This window comes from Solanum stenotomum, chromosome 1, assembly GCF_019186545.1.
Source record: "Solanum stenotomum isolate F172 chromosome 1, ASM1918654v1, whole genome shotgun sequence".
Classification (NCBI taxonomy): domain Eukaryota; kingdom Viridiplantae; phylum Streptophyta; class Magnoliopsida; order Solanales; family Solanaceae; genus Solanum; species Solanum stenotomum.
In genome coordinates, this window is record NC_064282.1 from 13,869,913 (window position 1) to 13,886,455 (window position 16,543).

The 16,543-nt window shown below is 30.9% G+C and overlaps 2 protein-coding genes across 2 annotated transcripts; one reads left to right on the forward strand and one right to left on the reverse strand.

The window, feature by feature from the left end:
* Positions 1 to 1,377: 1,377 nt before the first annotated feature.
* On the forward strand, positions 1,378 to 2,497 carry LOC125841226 (uncharacterized). The gene has a single exon (XM_049520310.1). It carries the CDS (start codon positions 1,424 to 1,426, stop codon positions 2,375 to 2,377), a length of 954 nt encoding a protein of 317 aa, XP_049376267.1. The 5' UTR covers positions 1,378 to 1,423; the 3' UTR covers positions 2,378 to 2,497.
* Positions 2,498 to 11,827: 9,330 nt separating this feature from the next.
* LOC125852994 (transcription factor MYC1-like) lies at positions 11,828 to 13,279 on the reverse strand. The gene has a single exon (XM_049532688.1). The coding sequence runs from the start codon at positions 13,211 to 13,213 to the stop codon at positions 11,840 to 11,842; it is 1,374 nt and encodes a 457-aa protein (XP_049388645.1). The 5' UTR covers positions 13,214 to 13,279; the 3' UTR covers positions 11,828 to 11,839.
* Between the last annotated feature and the right edge of the window lie 3,264 nt (positions 13,280 to 16,543).

Genomic DNA, 16,543 nt, shown 5'->3' on the forward strand with positions numbered 1-16,543 from the left:
CCAAAAACATACTTCTCTTTCATTGAAAATTAACAAATTCATCTTCTTAAGCATTTATTCATTTTGCAATTTGCCATTTTTTTTGTTGTTGCTTAAACTGGATAAGTTTTGTTATATGAACAATTAAGTTATCCTAATAAAGTTATATTTTCTACTGCAGATACAATTAATGTTCAATTTAAGGTAACCTGATTTGACAAATTAAAATATTGAAAATTGTAGGCAAAGGAAGTGAAATGTGGTCTGAAAACTGGTATAAAATTATACAATTATGAGTTGTTTGGTGTGAGACATAAGGTATAATACTCCTAGGGATAAAATATTATCCTGCGTTTGGTTGGAGGTATTAAGCAATTTCGAGATTATTTATTCCACCACTTGTACTTTAGTGATGGAATAATTTATCACATATACATGGTGGAATAACTTATTTCCAGATAAGAATAACAACTAAACTCATATAAAATTAAAGGAAGTTGGACAATTATAGATGAATTATTGGTGATTCATAAAACTAGACTCTTGATGTTTATTAGTTAGTATTTCTTCTTCTAATATAATTCGGAAATGATTGGTATGATCCTAATTTGACCGGCTCTACCAGCAGTGCCAATAGTCTATGAAAATGAGAGATTAAAGGAATTATTTTTAAAAAATAAAAATAAATTTAAAAACTCAGAAAATTAATTAATCAAAAGAATATACTAGTATATAGTCCTCCCTCAATTTCAAAATAATTGAATTGTTGAACCAATACACACTTGTTAAGAAAAAAAAGTTTAGGATATAAAATAAACATCATTTTCCACTTTTGCCCTTTTAAATATTTTCAAACTATTCTTGAAAATATAATTCAAGAATAAAATCATAAATATAAACAAGTAACTCTCTTGAAAATATCACCTATAAGATGTAAATGAAGGGCAAAAATGAAAAAAATTCCAACAATTCTCTTGAACTTCGAACAATTTACTTATTTTGACCTATGAAAAAATTCTCAACATTTCACTTATTTTGAAACGGAGGAAAGTATTATAAAAGGGCAAATGAGTCAAATCTTAATTTTTTAAATTTACATTAATAATAAATTAAGTTAAAAGAAGAATTATTATAAAATAGGCAAGTTAATATTAAGAAGCTAAATCTGATGAGATCACTGAGCTAACAAATTTTTTACTATATAATATATATAATGTAAAAATGCACCTAAACTTAAGATGGCTCCCTCTGCATTTAATAATATAGTTGACTAATTCAGATATAAGAAAAAGAGAGAAAGTACAATAAGCAAGCAAACAAAAAAAATCATTAATTATTCAACCATAAGTAAAATTGTAGCAACAAAATAGGTAGAAAGCCCAAAAAATTTCCAAGCTTTTAATACTTTCATCAAATATAATTATTCACTGTAAATTTGCCTAGCATGAAACAAGAACCTCAGCATCTTCGTTACTCATCAAAGAAAATTTCATCTTTTGCTAAACCCGTTTTGTACTTCCTTTGTCTCCTTTTAGCTTATTCTCTCGGTTACCTGTCTAGCTCTACTCACAACAATAGCAAACCACCTGATCATATAAACACTGTGGTCGCCCATGTAAGCACGGTAATTAACCGTGCAACAACAGAATTAGGCGGCGACCACAGTGATTTCGGGGCGGTATGTGGTGAGGCGGTTCCACAGCAACACATCCGTCGGAAAATTCTGGAACGTGTCTTCAAGGGAACATCTCCGTGGGAGAATTTCCCGCCATCACACGTGGAGAGTCTCCTCAGGAATAAGTGGATCAAAGGATGGGGATCAAACGGCGCAGTTTTCGAGAACTTAATCCGGAAGGTCCGACCCAAGACCATAATTGAAGTAGGTACGTTTTTGGGTGCATCTGCTCTTCATATGTTCGAATTGACCCGTCGATTGGGTTTATACGACACTCAAATCGTCTGTATAGATGACTTTCGTGGATGGCCGGGTTTTTCAGATCATTTGCGGATGAAAGACATGAAGATGGTGAATGGAGACGTTTTGCTGATGTATCAGTTCATGCAGAACGTGATGCAGGCGAACGCTACGGAGTCCGTAGTGTACACGCCTTTCTCCAGCGGATCAGCGCTGGAGAAGCTGTGTGAGTGGGGTGTGTTTGGTGAGTTGATTGAGGTTGATGCCGGACATGATTTTCACTCGGCTTGGTCAGATATAAACCGGGCTTTCAAGCTGTTGAAGCCCGGTTTAGAAGGTGGAGTTATATTTGGACATGACTATTTCACCGCGGCTGATAACAGAGGAGTGAGAAGGGCTGTCAATTTGTTCGCTCGTGCTCATAATCTCACTGTTCAAGTTGATGGACAACATTGGGTTTTCTATATTAGCAATCGTTTGTGATCATACTGATATATATATTGATGGATCTTATAAGCTATTGTAAATTAATTAAACCGTTTTAGATTTAAGAGTTTCATTTATTTTGAAGCTAATTGAGAGATGTGTACATATTATATTGCTCTGTGGGAATTTGTCTTCGCTGTTTATGTCATTTTGAGATCAGAGAATGGATATATATTTGATCTTCTATGAAATCATATACTAGACTAATCTGAATTCTGTAACGCCCAAAACATCTATTTATATCTATCTAGTTGATCATATTCAATGTTCGAGCAGTGATTTTCACGGAGGGATTCAAAATATGAAAAAGTAAACACTCAAAGAAAAGGAAATTCTTAATTTAACATCTATTATATGCATATAAAAAATAATTTCAATCTTAAACATACAACGTAATTTTCTCCCAAAAAAGTTCGGATGAACTCCTTGTTCCTAACCACCACTTTTTGGCCTTTTTCCCTTTCATTTTGTCCATCAAAGTATTTTTTATTCTTTTGTTTTCCCTTTCGGCTTCCCCTACTTAAAGTCTTTCACACAGTAACTGTTCGAAACTTAAAATTAATTAAAAGAGATAACTGAGCGTTTTGGTCTGTTCATCTGGCTTTATTTTATTTTTATTATTGTTGTCTTTTCAGTTTTTGTTTTGAGTATGTAACATATATCTCACACTCTACTAATCAATTAGTAGTATACTACAACAAAAACAACTTTTAACAGTAATAAATAAACACATTAATAAGGAGTGCTAAAGTCTTCATCGTCATTAGTTAAGTGTCATTAGAACCAATGTCGCTAAAGGCAAGGACATATACAAAGAGTGCTAATTGCCACTAAAAATACATTTTATTGGTAATTAAGCTATTGGCGTTAGTTAATTGCCGCTAAAGATAATTTTTAATGTAGTATCATATATTTTCCTTCTTCATTAGTAACTTTAATAATATGATAATACCAACCGTTTCTGTCCATCTTACTTATTCCATTTGATTCTCTCTTCTTTTTTCTTTTTTTTTTTGGTGTGCATTGTGTTGGAATAAGAATTGTTTTGAACTTGTTAAAATAAATTGAGTTGTATGCTTTTCAAATTCGTGTCTTTTAACAGTGAGATTGCAGTATATAAATAAAAGCGAGGCCTCTGATTTTGCTGTGTTAATGATATTGTTATTGGAATAATGATATTACTTTCAAGATAAACACTCTATTTCTGCTGGTAGAAGTGAGGCAATGACATAGCCCTTTTTAGTTTTATGTGTTCAATATATTGTGACCGTTATTGTAGTTGTTTCATGAGCGATAAAATGTACTCTTCGGGGATGCGGACACAGGTGGTACATGGCTGTTGTCAGCTCGTGCCATAAGGTATTGGGTTAAGTCCCGCAACGAGCGCAACCCTCGTGTTTAGTTGCCATCGTTGAGTTTGGAACCCTGAACAGACTGCCGGTGATAAGCCGGAGGAAAGTGAGGATGACATCAAGTCATCATGCCCCTTATGCCCTGGGCGACACATGCGCTACAATTGCCGGGACAATAGACGAAATATTCCTATTATGTCAATGCCAATTGAATCAATGTTATTAGCTGTGAATTCGAACTTTTTGGTATTTTCTGTTTCTTCGGATGATATGATGGGTCAATCATCCATTTCACAAAGAATGACCTAGTTTGACTTGGAATGAAGTTTAAGAAAATAAAGAAGATTTTTGAATATTGTGATCCTAAATTAAAGTTATATCAAATGTACAAATTGTCCTTTAATCTTGTGGTCTTAAACATGTCATGTGAAAAACTGAAATTAAAATGTTACCAAAAAAAGAAAGAGGTCATTCTTTTTTAAACAGAATAAAAAGGAAAGTAGGTCATTCTTTTTGAAACGGAGGAAGTATTTTTTATGTAAATATATAGTAGATGTTGAACCCTTTGATTTCTTCGTATGTTTACTTTTCATCTTTTGAACCCTTTGATGTCCTCGTATATCTTTTTGGTCCTTTAAAACTTATGTGCTGCTGAATTTTTGGGCTCAAATGATGTGTTTGTGAGGAGGATCGACAGAAATTCAAACGCAACCAATCTTTTGACAAAGAAGAATGGGGCTGAGATAATGTTTTAACATATAAATGTTGTGCAGTTAATTTTCCTTTGGTAGACATGTTGCAATTATAGATGTTCAGACAATATATTTTCATCCTTCCCCTGCTATTGTTTTCGTTTCTTATATTGAGTTACAGTAGCAGTGTACCTTTTTTCACATTCTTGCATCAATATATATACGTAGGGAAAAGGCATAAATTTCCTCTTTAACTTATATCGAAAAATCAGTTACACACTTCAACTATTATAACGACCTATTACACACCTATTCTTGTTCAAAGTGTAATTAATACCACCTCAAAACTGACATGGAAATAAAATTTAAAATAAAAATAAATTAGGCGCGTCTGAGGTTGAAAATAAAATTAAAAAAAGTAACTTTTTTTAACCCCCAGACCTTGTTTTCTCCTTTTTCATGTTCCTCTTCTCTTATTTTCCTTCAAAATTTTTCTTCTTCTTATTTTTCTTTGCACAATTTTTCAATTTGTCACTTAATTTCATTTTTTCTTATCACATTTCTACATTTTTTCACTCAATTTCATCATTATACCTAGTAAAAAAATAATAATTCAAATTTCACAATGATTCTAGGAATTCGAGACTTTGTTCTCCTAATCTTTCCACTCTCACGTTCAAATTTACAGCAAAATACAAGCAAAGCCTTCAACCATAAAACCCNAAAAAAAATTAATTCAAATTTCACAATGATTCTAGGAATTCGAGACTTTGTTCTCCTAATCTTTCCACTTTCACGTTCAAATTTTTAGCAAAATACAAGCAAAGCCTTCAACCTTAAAACCCTCAAATATACTTGTAGCCTGTAGGCATGCCTATAATACACCCACTTGCCCTTTTTTTTATAGTTAAAATTGATTTCTTTTCATTTGTGTATTCATATATTTGTATGTGCATATTCACACTCCCACTTGCCTTATTTGTTGGTTGTTTAGATTTGGAAGCACAAAACTTAGTCAAACATCATGGATCTAAAAAACGAAGCTCATTGAAACATCATTAGATCCACGGTTGAAGCTTTGAGCTCGCCGAAACACCTGCAATAAAAACTAAAAGTAAGAAAATCGAAAAGGGGTAGGGTAAAGGGGTTTGATTCAGTGTTCTTCAATGACTGATTTGGAGTTTTGGGTGGCTGTTTGGTGGTTGTTCTTTGTCGGAGATGGGTTGGGTGTCGGGAAAAGAGGAGGGGATGACGTTATGGAGGTAGGTTTGTGGTGGTGATAGGTTAATTGTTCTTCGCCGGAGAAGACAAAGAGAATTGTGATATAACTTCAAATCAATAATTATTCTAGTCAGATTAGGGATAAAAGTGGGTAGGATTTAGATTGGAAGAAGATATGATTATTAGAGAATTTTAATAATTTGTTAGGGATTAATTAATGTAAAATAAAGTTAACAAAAAAAAGTTAATTAATAAAGAAAAAAATATAAAAAATTATAATTTATAAGGTGGAGCTGACGTGGCACCGAGTGTAATACACCATATACTGTAAGAGTGATGTTATGTGTCTCAAGATGGTATTAAATTCACTTTTAAATAGTAATAGTGTGTAATAGGTCGTCCTAATAGTTGAAGTGTGAAACTGACTTTTTGATACAAGTTTGAGGGGGAATTATGCCTTTTCCCTATATATGCATAATGCTAACTATGTAAATTAGTGTATCAAGATGTCAATCTGAAAATCTTGTTTCAGTTCGGTATGTCCACCTACGAGATTCACCTTTGGCTTTCGTCTTGATAGATGTATTATTATACATTTTTTCAAAAGAACATTCATTCATTTATTTGTTCCCGATTGGACACGACGACCGAAATGATACAAAAGATCCAGACCTATAAAGGAGAAGGGCTGGTGGGACAGGGGTTTAGCGAGAAAATTAGCTTACACTTATCTTTAATGAAAGAAGCCACAAGTTTAGGTACAAAGAACAACCACTGTCAGATATTACTTTAGTTGAACTCTTCCTTTTTATCAAAGGAATAAATGCCTTAATAGAATGGGTCGGGGATCCAAGTAGATTAGGTATGAGTTTAACCTTTTTCTCATCGGGCCTGGATCAATAGCCGTTTGACCTCGGGAAAGTACGATCAAATTCAGAATTTTCAATGTCTTGGTCTTTACCTTCCCTCTTCGAGGAAAAAGCATCCCATCCAGGTAAGCTAACTACATATGTAGTAGTTTGTCCAACACACACACCAAAAATTATTTTAGAAATATATTTTTAGCTTTTGTGTAGATAAACGGGTGTAAAATGTTGGAGATTTTCAAAGAACGTTCTGTTTAATGATATGAATGAGCTTAAACAAAAGTAAGAATTCATATAGGCTGCCTCAGTTCATTTAGGACTGAGGCGTAGTGATAGTTATTGTTGTTGTAAGAAAGTCTGTTGATATTAACTGATGTTTGAACAGAGAGACATAGTACACATGGTGACTTATAAGAAGCCAATTATGAGGTTCAAGACATAGAGAACAACTAAAAAATTAGTCATACTTAGGGGTGTCAAAAATGAATCCAAACAAAAGTAATCCGTCCAACCCGTCCAGAATTTTAAGGATTGAGCTCAAGATAATTTGAATTGGGTTCAATCTCAACTCATTTAACTCTAACCCATTTTAAGAGAATCCTCAATTGAGCTCAATTCAATCTCCAATTTCAACCTGTTTTAAAATTATTTACTAAGATATGTTCCTATATTAAATGTATGAATTATTATCTATTTAACATCTTTTAAGATTTATCTATCAATTTGTTACTTTAAAAAAAAAAATCTTAAGCTGAAATTCGAGTTGTGCTTACAAAAGTTAAATATAACTATGTTAAAATTATTGAGATTAATCGGATCAAATGGATGGGTCAAGACCCACCCCATTGTTTAGCCCATTTAAATCCAACCCATTTGAGCCCAAAGTAAACTTGGGCGGATCAAAACCCAACCCGATTTCTATTTCAACCCATTTTCATATCTCTAATTTCAACCCAATCCTTATATTTGACATCCCTAATCATACGCAATAAACAACAAATTCAAAAAAAGGTATCTGCAAGACAAAATCTCTAAATGTTGATTTCAAAAGATGAAATGTCTAATGGTTTTTTCACTAGAAAACTTAATTGGATTGTTGTTTAATATTTAAAAAGTACTACTATGATTTTGGAAAGTTATGGCGTTTAGAGAGTCCGGAACCTAATAAGTCACTATTTTAGTAAATAACTAAAATAGGCTTAGTGGAAGAAAAAATTTCGTTTTATGCAATATTTCAAACGTTTTCCAGTCTCATAACGTGTGTATTTTAATATATAACGGAACTATTTTTTACATCTCATAAAACGAAACTATTTCTTACACTTTGTAAAGTGTAAGTTTTTGTTACACTTTGTAAAGTGGAAGAAAAAATTTTGTTTTACAAAGAGGAATGTTTTCCAGGTTTTGTATTAAATTGTATCTCTTTATGAAACTTTTACAGTGTTTGTTATACAATTATATTGATTTGACATATCATAAAAACGAAAAAAATTATTACATTATATATTTTTATTTTAATATTCTGAAAACTCCTCCAAGCTCTATTTAAGGAAGTTCAAACATAGCACCTTCAACATCTTTAGTCTTCTATTTTTTTCTTCATTTCAATCACAAAAAAAAAATGTCTTCTAAACCAAAAGTTAGAGTTTCGATTTAATGAGATGGCGAAATTATACATGACGGACATACTATTTATTATAATTGTCTTCCCAAACACAATGCTAAATATTCAATTATATTGATTTGACATATCATAAAAACGAAAAAAATTACTACATTATATATTTTTATTTTAATATTCTGAAAACTCCTCCAAGCTCTATTTAAGGACGTTCAAACATAGCACCTTCAACATCTTTAGTCTTCTATTTTTTTCATCATTTCAATCACAAAAAAAAATTGTCTTCTAAACCAAAAGTTAGAGTTTCGATTTAATGAGATGGCGAAATTATACATGACGGACATACTATTTATTATAATTGTCTTCCCAAACACAATGCTAAATATTCCATTAATGTCTGATATCATAAATTTCTTTCATCAATTTATAAAAGAATGAGTATAAATAGTACTGATTATAATTTGATTATAGTCGGAAAACACATAATTTTTTCTTCCACTTTATAAAGTGTAAGAAAAATTTCCACTTTACAAAGTGTAAGAAATAGTTCCGTTATATATTAAAATATACACGTTATAAGACTAACGAAAAATGTTTGGAATATTGCATAAAATGAATTTTTTTCTTCCACTATCTATTTTAGTTATTTACTAAAACAGTGATTTATTTTGGTCACTTTTATCTTTTTGTGGTTTATTTAGATTCCAAATTCGTATTTAGATGGACTTTTAGAAAAATAAATAATTTTGAATAGTAGCATTTTTTATTTATTTTTTTAAATAAAAGAAATGGCAAGTAATGTACCACCATATACAGAGATACTATTGAAAGACAGAAGCGACATATTTGTCCTTTAATGGAAAGCTTTTTCCTACTGCGAGCATGTGATAATTAAAATGTGGGCCTAATTCATTGGTGACCCCTTAAAGTTAGCATGAAATTTTAGTTAGACATTTTAACTGGACGATGTTCATCTTAGACACCTCATGTAGGGTATCGCTGTGTCATTTTGACACTCTTTATCCAATCAATAAAAATATATGAGGTGTGTGTTACATTCGCGTATAACATGTAAAGTGATAAATTACACGACGACATTTGTCATTTGTGTAAAAAAACAATTCTTAAACAATAAATTTTGAGTAAAAATAAAAAGTAACCAATGAATCAATGACATGGATTTTTGCCCAAATACTTTTAAAAAAAAATTAAGCCAATAAAACTCCCCAAGACCCACCACCCCACAGTCTTCTTCTCCAAACACCCCAATCCATTTGCAGAAATACACCCCCCTCCCCCACCCACCCACCCACCCATTTGTAGAAATATCTGCACACACCCCGTTTCCATTTTCTTCTCCAAATACTTGCAATAACATTTGAGAAACATGCCCACCTGCACGCTGCTCCTTTATTAGTGTCTTCTTCAAATATCTTTTTGTTTCCTTTTTACCGTAATTAGCAGATTCACAAAAAGTTAAATTTACTCCTATGTCAATATTAAATTCTTTTGGGAAAAAATCTCATGAATTAATTTACTAAGTAAATCTTGAAATGGGTCTATTCCTAAATTTTAAAAATAATTTCCATCATTTTTCAATAGTTTATGATAACTATTTTTATTCACCATCGTTAGATGTTTAAGTTTCAAAAATTATGGCTGAAAATGGAAAAGAAGAAGAAAAAAAAAATTGAAATGTCAACTAAATAGGTTTTTCACGCACAGTCAATGAGTGTATTATACTCACTAAGTAAAAAGTGTCAAAACGACACAACAATTTTTACTATATGAGTTATCTAATATGAACATTGTCTAATTAAGATGTCTAATAAGTGAAATTTTATGCCAACTTTAAGGGCTCACCGATGAATTAAGCCTAAAATGTGAGGTCACAAGTCACTGTGGCCATGGATCACGTGGTCTTTTTAATTTTTAAATAAAATATACATATAATATGATAAAAAGACAAGTAAAAATATATACTAGTATGTTGATGATTCACCAGATAATGGACGTACTAGTTTTAGGACCACTCTGTTTTGCCTTTTTCATCATTCATGGTATAGAGATATAAATATGGAATAGAACAAATAATAATAATAATAATAATAATAATAAATCAGCCAATATCTAGGAAACACCTTGTTTTGCTTTGATATAGATTTGTAAGGGCCCGTTTGGCCATAGATTTCTCAAGTAATATTTGGGGGAAAATTTGACAAATAGTGATTGTCCATACAATTTGTCATTATTTGGCAAATACCTCAAATTCCCAAATACTAGTTTTTTCTAGTATTTGGGCCAAATCTCATTATTTGGGATCTTTTAATAATTAAAATTTTACACCAAACTTGTATCTTTTACAAAAACACTCTCTTAGTAATTGTTTGCGTTGTATTACATAATTTTTTTCGTGAACACCAAAGTAGTGATGATATATTCAATGAATATGAAAGTAATGATAAGGTTATTGATGAAAATGATGAACAATTGGTCAGGGTAACAAAGTCATGTGCTTTGTCTATTTCACGATGTATGGAATGATGCTTGTTGCACTCACTCCAAACTACCACATTGCTCCAGTGTCATGGACACTACTTGTTATTTGTTGCAACAAGATCCATTGACTTGTAATACAAACTTATGGTTAGTTTTGATAGTTTTTAAAACTTATGGATATAAGTCACATTTTTTAAAAAAAAAAGTCAAATATGCTTCCCAAATACTATAGCCAAACACATGGTGAAATTTCACTCAAATTTTCATCCAAATAATATTTGCCAAAAATATTTGAAAATCTATGATCAAACGCTAGCTTAGACATTCAATTTCACATAATAATTCAAATTATGATTTCGAATCTGAATATAAATATTTCTTGATTGGACCACAAAAGAAAATTAGGCTATTTAGGGTCCCCGACCTCTCTCCCTAGCTTATCTTTTCTTTATATATACTTGCAAATGAATATTAAATAGATAGCAATTACGCACATGCATAAATATTTGACAAAATGACAGGTGAGGTACGTTTAATGGGGGGGCTGTCTTTTGAATTAAATGTGACATTAAAAAAAATAGCGTATTCTATCTTTTGTAAGCATCACTTATTAATTAGGTTTACTATAATAGCGAAACTAAAATATTCATCAATTTTTTTTTTTTTTATTGAACTCTTGAAATTCAAATGATATCGCAGGAAAAGGAGATCGGATAAGCTTTTGTATAGTGGTAGGGGTCTGGGATATGGTAGCAAGATTCTCATGATGAAAAAAAAAAATGAACGAACTCAAGTGGAATATTATTTTACTCACGAAACAAATAGAGTAACACACGTGATAAACTGTGACATACATTTTTTTTAATACATATACATGACGATTTTGGTATACAACAAAAAAATCAAACAGACCAGACCGCACATATAAGAACACGCAACATTAATATATACACAGCAAATCCCCACCGTGTTTGTTGGATGCTCCCACACATTTAACAAATCATAGCTGGCAAATCGGAAACATGTGTTATGCATGTATAATTGTTTCGATGTTAATGATGATTATTAACTTGATGAGCATACACGAGAAATATGTAATTCAATCACATAATATATTTTTCATGAGAGATAAGCATGATTAATCGATACAACCAAGGTAATAAAATTAACTAGTGATTGTACGTACTAATAATATTACTGATTCGGAGCTAGTGATGTTCTAATCTAGTAAGGAGAGCAGTCTTTAGTTCATCTTCGGTGCTTAATCCTTGAGGAACTCTAACCACAACATCATGAAGGACGAGATGATTGACGGATGAAATGCTGGCATGGTGGACTTGCATTTGTAGATTTTGAAGCGCAATCATGAGTTTCGCTGATGGATAATCCACGTTTTCCGATTGAACTCTGATCATTGCATCTGTGCCTATTATCTTCACTTCAACCTCCGGGGCCGCTGTGGAATTAGCCTTAATTACTTGGTCGTCCGATGAAGTGGTGGTGCTCTGGTTGTCAGCTGATGATGATTCCGTTACGTTTTTGGGTTTTTTAGTGTGATCAATTAGCTGCAACTCCAGTTCATCTACCTTGGCTTTCAGTTGATTGATGTAGGACACAGCATCTGATAGCAATGACGCTTTGTCCATTCTCGATACGTTGGGAACGACGGAGCGCAACGCGTAGAACCGGTGGTTCAGCTTCTCCCTCCTCTGTCTCTCAGCTTCCACGTGGTTCAATGCCGCCATATTGGCATCCTCCTCGGCCCCCTTGGGCTTTCTCCCTCTTTTTTTTTTGGCTACAACAGGCTGCGGCTGTTTTTTGCTATTTTCTCTTAATTTATCATCATTGTCATCTTGTTGCAAGCCGGTGACGAGGCCAATATCAGCAAAACAAATTGATTTTTCTAAAAATTGAATAGGGGGACAACAGAGGAACAGAGACTTCACCTGTTGAACTAAGCTCAAATTCTGTTTGATTAATTGAGTCGACCCTAATTCGAACACGCCATTTGAAGTTGGAATACAAACCAGAGTCTGAATCCCATGGATCTGAGCTTCTTTAGCCCTTTCACAGCTGTAATGAAGCTGAAATTGGGCCGGACCTGTTATCCACAAAAAATCATCACTTCCAAAAGCTTTACCTGTAACAGATCCATCTCCGGCGGAGAAAGAACGGGCCAGCGACATCACGTAGAACCACTCAGTGTCAGTTACATCACCATCGTCCACTAGATCAGTATCTCCATTACCATCCATTAAAGCTTGAATTCCTTTAATGACTTTTTTTCTCTCGGACTGAGCCTGTGACTTTAAGCTGCTGCTACTGCTACTGCTGCTGCCGCCTTTGTTGTTATTAACCACACCGTCTCCTTGGAAATATCCGTCTCCCCAAGCTAAAAAGCTTTTTCCCTCATCGTCAGTAGAGGTCTGCCAGAAAATAGCATAAGCCCACCATTCTGGTTGGCTTTTGACAACATATTGAAGCATTTGTTGAAGGTCTAACGGCACCTGGTTAACGTCTACCGGAGGAGGAGGTAGTGAGGCTGCTGCCATGGGAGATGAGGAAACCAGTAGTTGTTCCATTTCTTCTAGTAGTTGTACGGAGTAGTATTATTTTATTGATGAAAAAGTATAATGATAATCAAACTTGAGCGGACGATTCATGAATTGTGACAGGACCATCAATAATTAATATTCGAGCCTCAAGCTAAAATAACTCGCACCCGTTGAATTTGTAACTCAGTTGATTAACTATTTTTTATTTCTTCTTTATTTTTATTATTTATTCATTTTCGAATTAATACATTTATTAAAAAATTAATAATTGATATAGTAAGTTTATCATTAACCTTTATTAATTATGAAATTGATGAAGTAAAAACTTAATATTTTCAAAAAGCTCTATCTTGTTCAAAGTAATTAATAGAGGATATAATAGATAATTTTTTTTTTATCCTTTTCTTGATTTATCAAAATAAACAAATAATTAGGAATAACTCAAAAAAAAAATATGGACAAGTAATTAAGAACAGAATAACTTTTATATTATAGTACTGATTTAATTAGTCACCGTGTATAGTTCCTTTGCCTAGCGTGCCTGGCCATTCTTGCCAACTCGCCTAGTACTATCGCTGCGCTCCTTCAATTTTCAATTTAGTTGAATTATTGAACTACAGTACGTAATTAAAAAGGTCACATAATTAAACGAGAACAGATGGAGTAGTTAAAAAATATATACCCCTTTGTTTCTTATTTATGTGACATTTTTTTTGTTTTTCGAAAGTCAAATAGTTTATGTTTGATCAAGAATTTACGCATAAAATCTTTAAGTTTTTTGAAATAAAATTTATATATTTATTAACTACGTAAAAAGTACTATAATTAACAATTTAAAATATTTTAAAAGATATATGAAAAATTTACGGTCAAAGTTTGAATCTCGAAATTCAAAAAATGTCACGTAAATTGAGACAATGAGAGTACTGACTAAGGAATTAAGATTTTTTTGATCACTTATAAAATAAATAGAAGAAAATGACAGTTTCAGATCTTTAAGGAAACTTCAAAAAATTGTAAATGTTCAAGAAATTTTGAAACATTAATAAGAAACAAATTTTAGATTTTTACCATATAGATGGAGTAAATTTCAAACCAGACTAGTTACTACTTACTAGTTATGAATATCTTAAAGCCTATATTGCCTATTATGATTAACTTTTTTCCATATAGATGGAAGAAATATTCTTAACTAGACCAGTTACGATATTAGTAGCATAAGCCTATTGGGATTAAGTTTTTTTTCAAATTGTATAATTGGATGAGAGTCATAGGAAAAGATTATCATAGAATTTGATCTATTGTATAAGTAAAATCCAAAAGAAAAAGAATATGAAATTATGAATTTTGAAAAAAGTAGATAGTACAATGGTACCCAATATTTTGTAAAACAACACCACAACTACAATATTTTTCAACAAAGTAAGATCTTGTAGCTTTTAACCTGTAGCAGTAATGGTTTTCCACTAAAGTTTTGGTAACCTTTTTAAAAAAAAGAAAATGCTATCTCATGTTTTAGAAATTGTGAATAATGTGAAGGAAAAATATTATATTCTGACAATAAGGGTAGAAAAAGTTGATACTAGGAAGAAGAACCATTGATTAAGAAGAGGTTGAGATAATGATAATAATAATAATTAATTTTATTGAGTAATGAAAAGAAAAGTCAGAAGGAGTCGTCACTAATTTCTTTTGTTTGATAAAAAAATATTACGTTGTAGTTTCTTTCTCAACTTGCCTGGTAAGATGTACTCTATTTACTAATTTATTCTTTTACTTCGAAAAATATGTAATTCTTTAGTCAATTCTCTAAACAGTCACCCAAGTTTAGGGAATTATCTTAAAATATCATTTATGTTTCATTCAAGATCACAATATCACTTAACTATTCCTATTTTCCTTCAAATATACTTGACACTTCAAAAGCTCACTCTCTCCAAGTTGGCATNATATATATATATATATATTAGTTTATTAAGAATACTTCATACAATCTTTTATTATAATTAAACTTTTTATTTTTTTATGTTATGAAGAATAGGTTTTTAAAATGTACTATTATATCATCAATTTTGAATGCTTATAAACATATACATTCAAAAAAAATTATCGATAGACATGTCACTCATTAATGCTAACTTACATCAATTAATCATAAATTTTATAATGAATCAATAATATTAAATGTCAATTAACTATTAATTGTGTATTTTGAAATTCATGCTTACAATATTTTTTTCTTGAAAAAAAATAGAAAGTGAATAATAATATTGCTGTTTTTTATCCAAAATAAATAAATACCAAATATTTCAAAAATCTCCTTCTATTTTAGTTGATATGCCATGTTATTAAATCATCATTTTAAAAAATAATAAACCTATTTAATTCATCAAACTTATGTCTCTACAAGGCAAATATATAAATTACATGAGAATTTATGAAGATTATAAAATATATATATATATATATATATATATATTTCCTTTATATTATTTTACCAAACAAGATTCAATGAAAAAAACTTTGTGTGCAATTATTACTTGGTAATTTTTAAAATCCCTAAGTAAATTATTTGAAAATTTTAAGCAATTTTTTATAAAAGTATTCAAATAAATTTGTAAGGTTGACAAAAAGTTGGTAAGAAAGAGAAAATTATTATTTAATTTTTTATTCTTATTCGTGCTATATTATATTATATTTTAACTTATCATACAATTAAACACCAATATATATTCTCATCTCATCCCAAATTCATGAAATACAAGTAATATTTAATTGAATTGCCTATTTTAATTCAATAATATGCATATTATATGAGATTAATATACTGATAAATAAAGATCAAAGTTTTATTTTCTGATATAAATATTATTCACTTTCTATTTTCTTTTCAAAAAAAGATATTGTAAGTATGGATTTCAAAGTACCCAATTAATTATTTTTAATTGTTAATTGACCTTTAATATTATTGATCCACTATATAATATATGATCAATTGATGTAAGTTGACATTCATGAGTAATTCATATATCAATTTTTTTTTTTAATATATGTGTTTATAAGTATTTAAAATTGATGACATTATAGAAAGTTTTTAAAAACTATTCTTCATAGCATAAAAAAATAAAAATGATAAAAGATTCTTAAGCATGAAAATTTTTTCTTAATAAACTAATATATACTTTTTAGAAAATAATAATAAATGAGTTTGATGAATTAAATAAGTCTATTTTTTTTTTAAAAAAAAAGCTTCAATGACATGGCATGTCAACTAGGAGAGAGTGAGGCTTTTGAAGTGTCAAGTATATTTGGAGGAAAATAGGGATAATTCAGTGATTTTTTGGTCCTAAATGAAAC

Coding starts and splice junctions, on each gene's coding strand:
- LOC125841226 (XM_049520310.1), top strand. CDS start 1,424: ATGAAACAAGAACCTCAGCATCTTCGTTACTCATCAAAGAAAATTTCA.
- LOC125852994 (XM_049532688.1), bottom strand. CDS start 13,213: ATGGAACAACTACTGGTTTCCTCATCTCCCATGGCAGCAGCCTCACTA.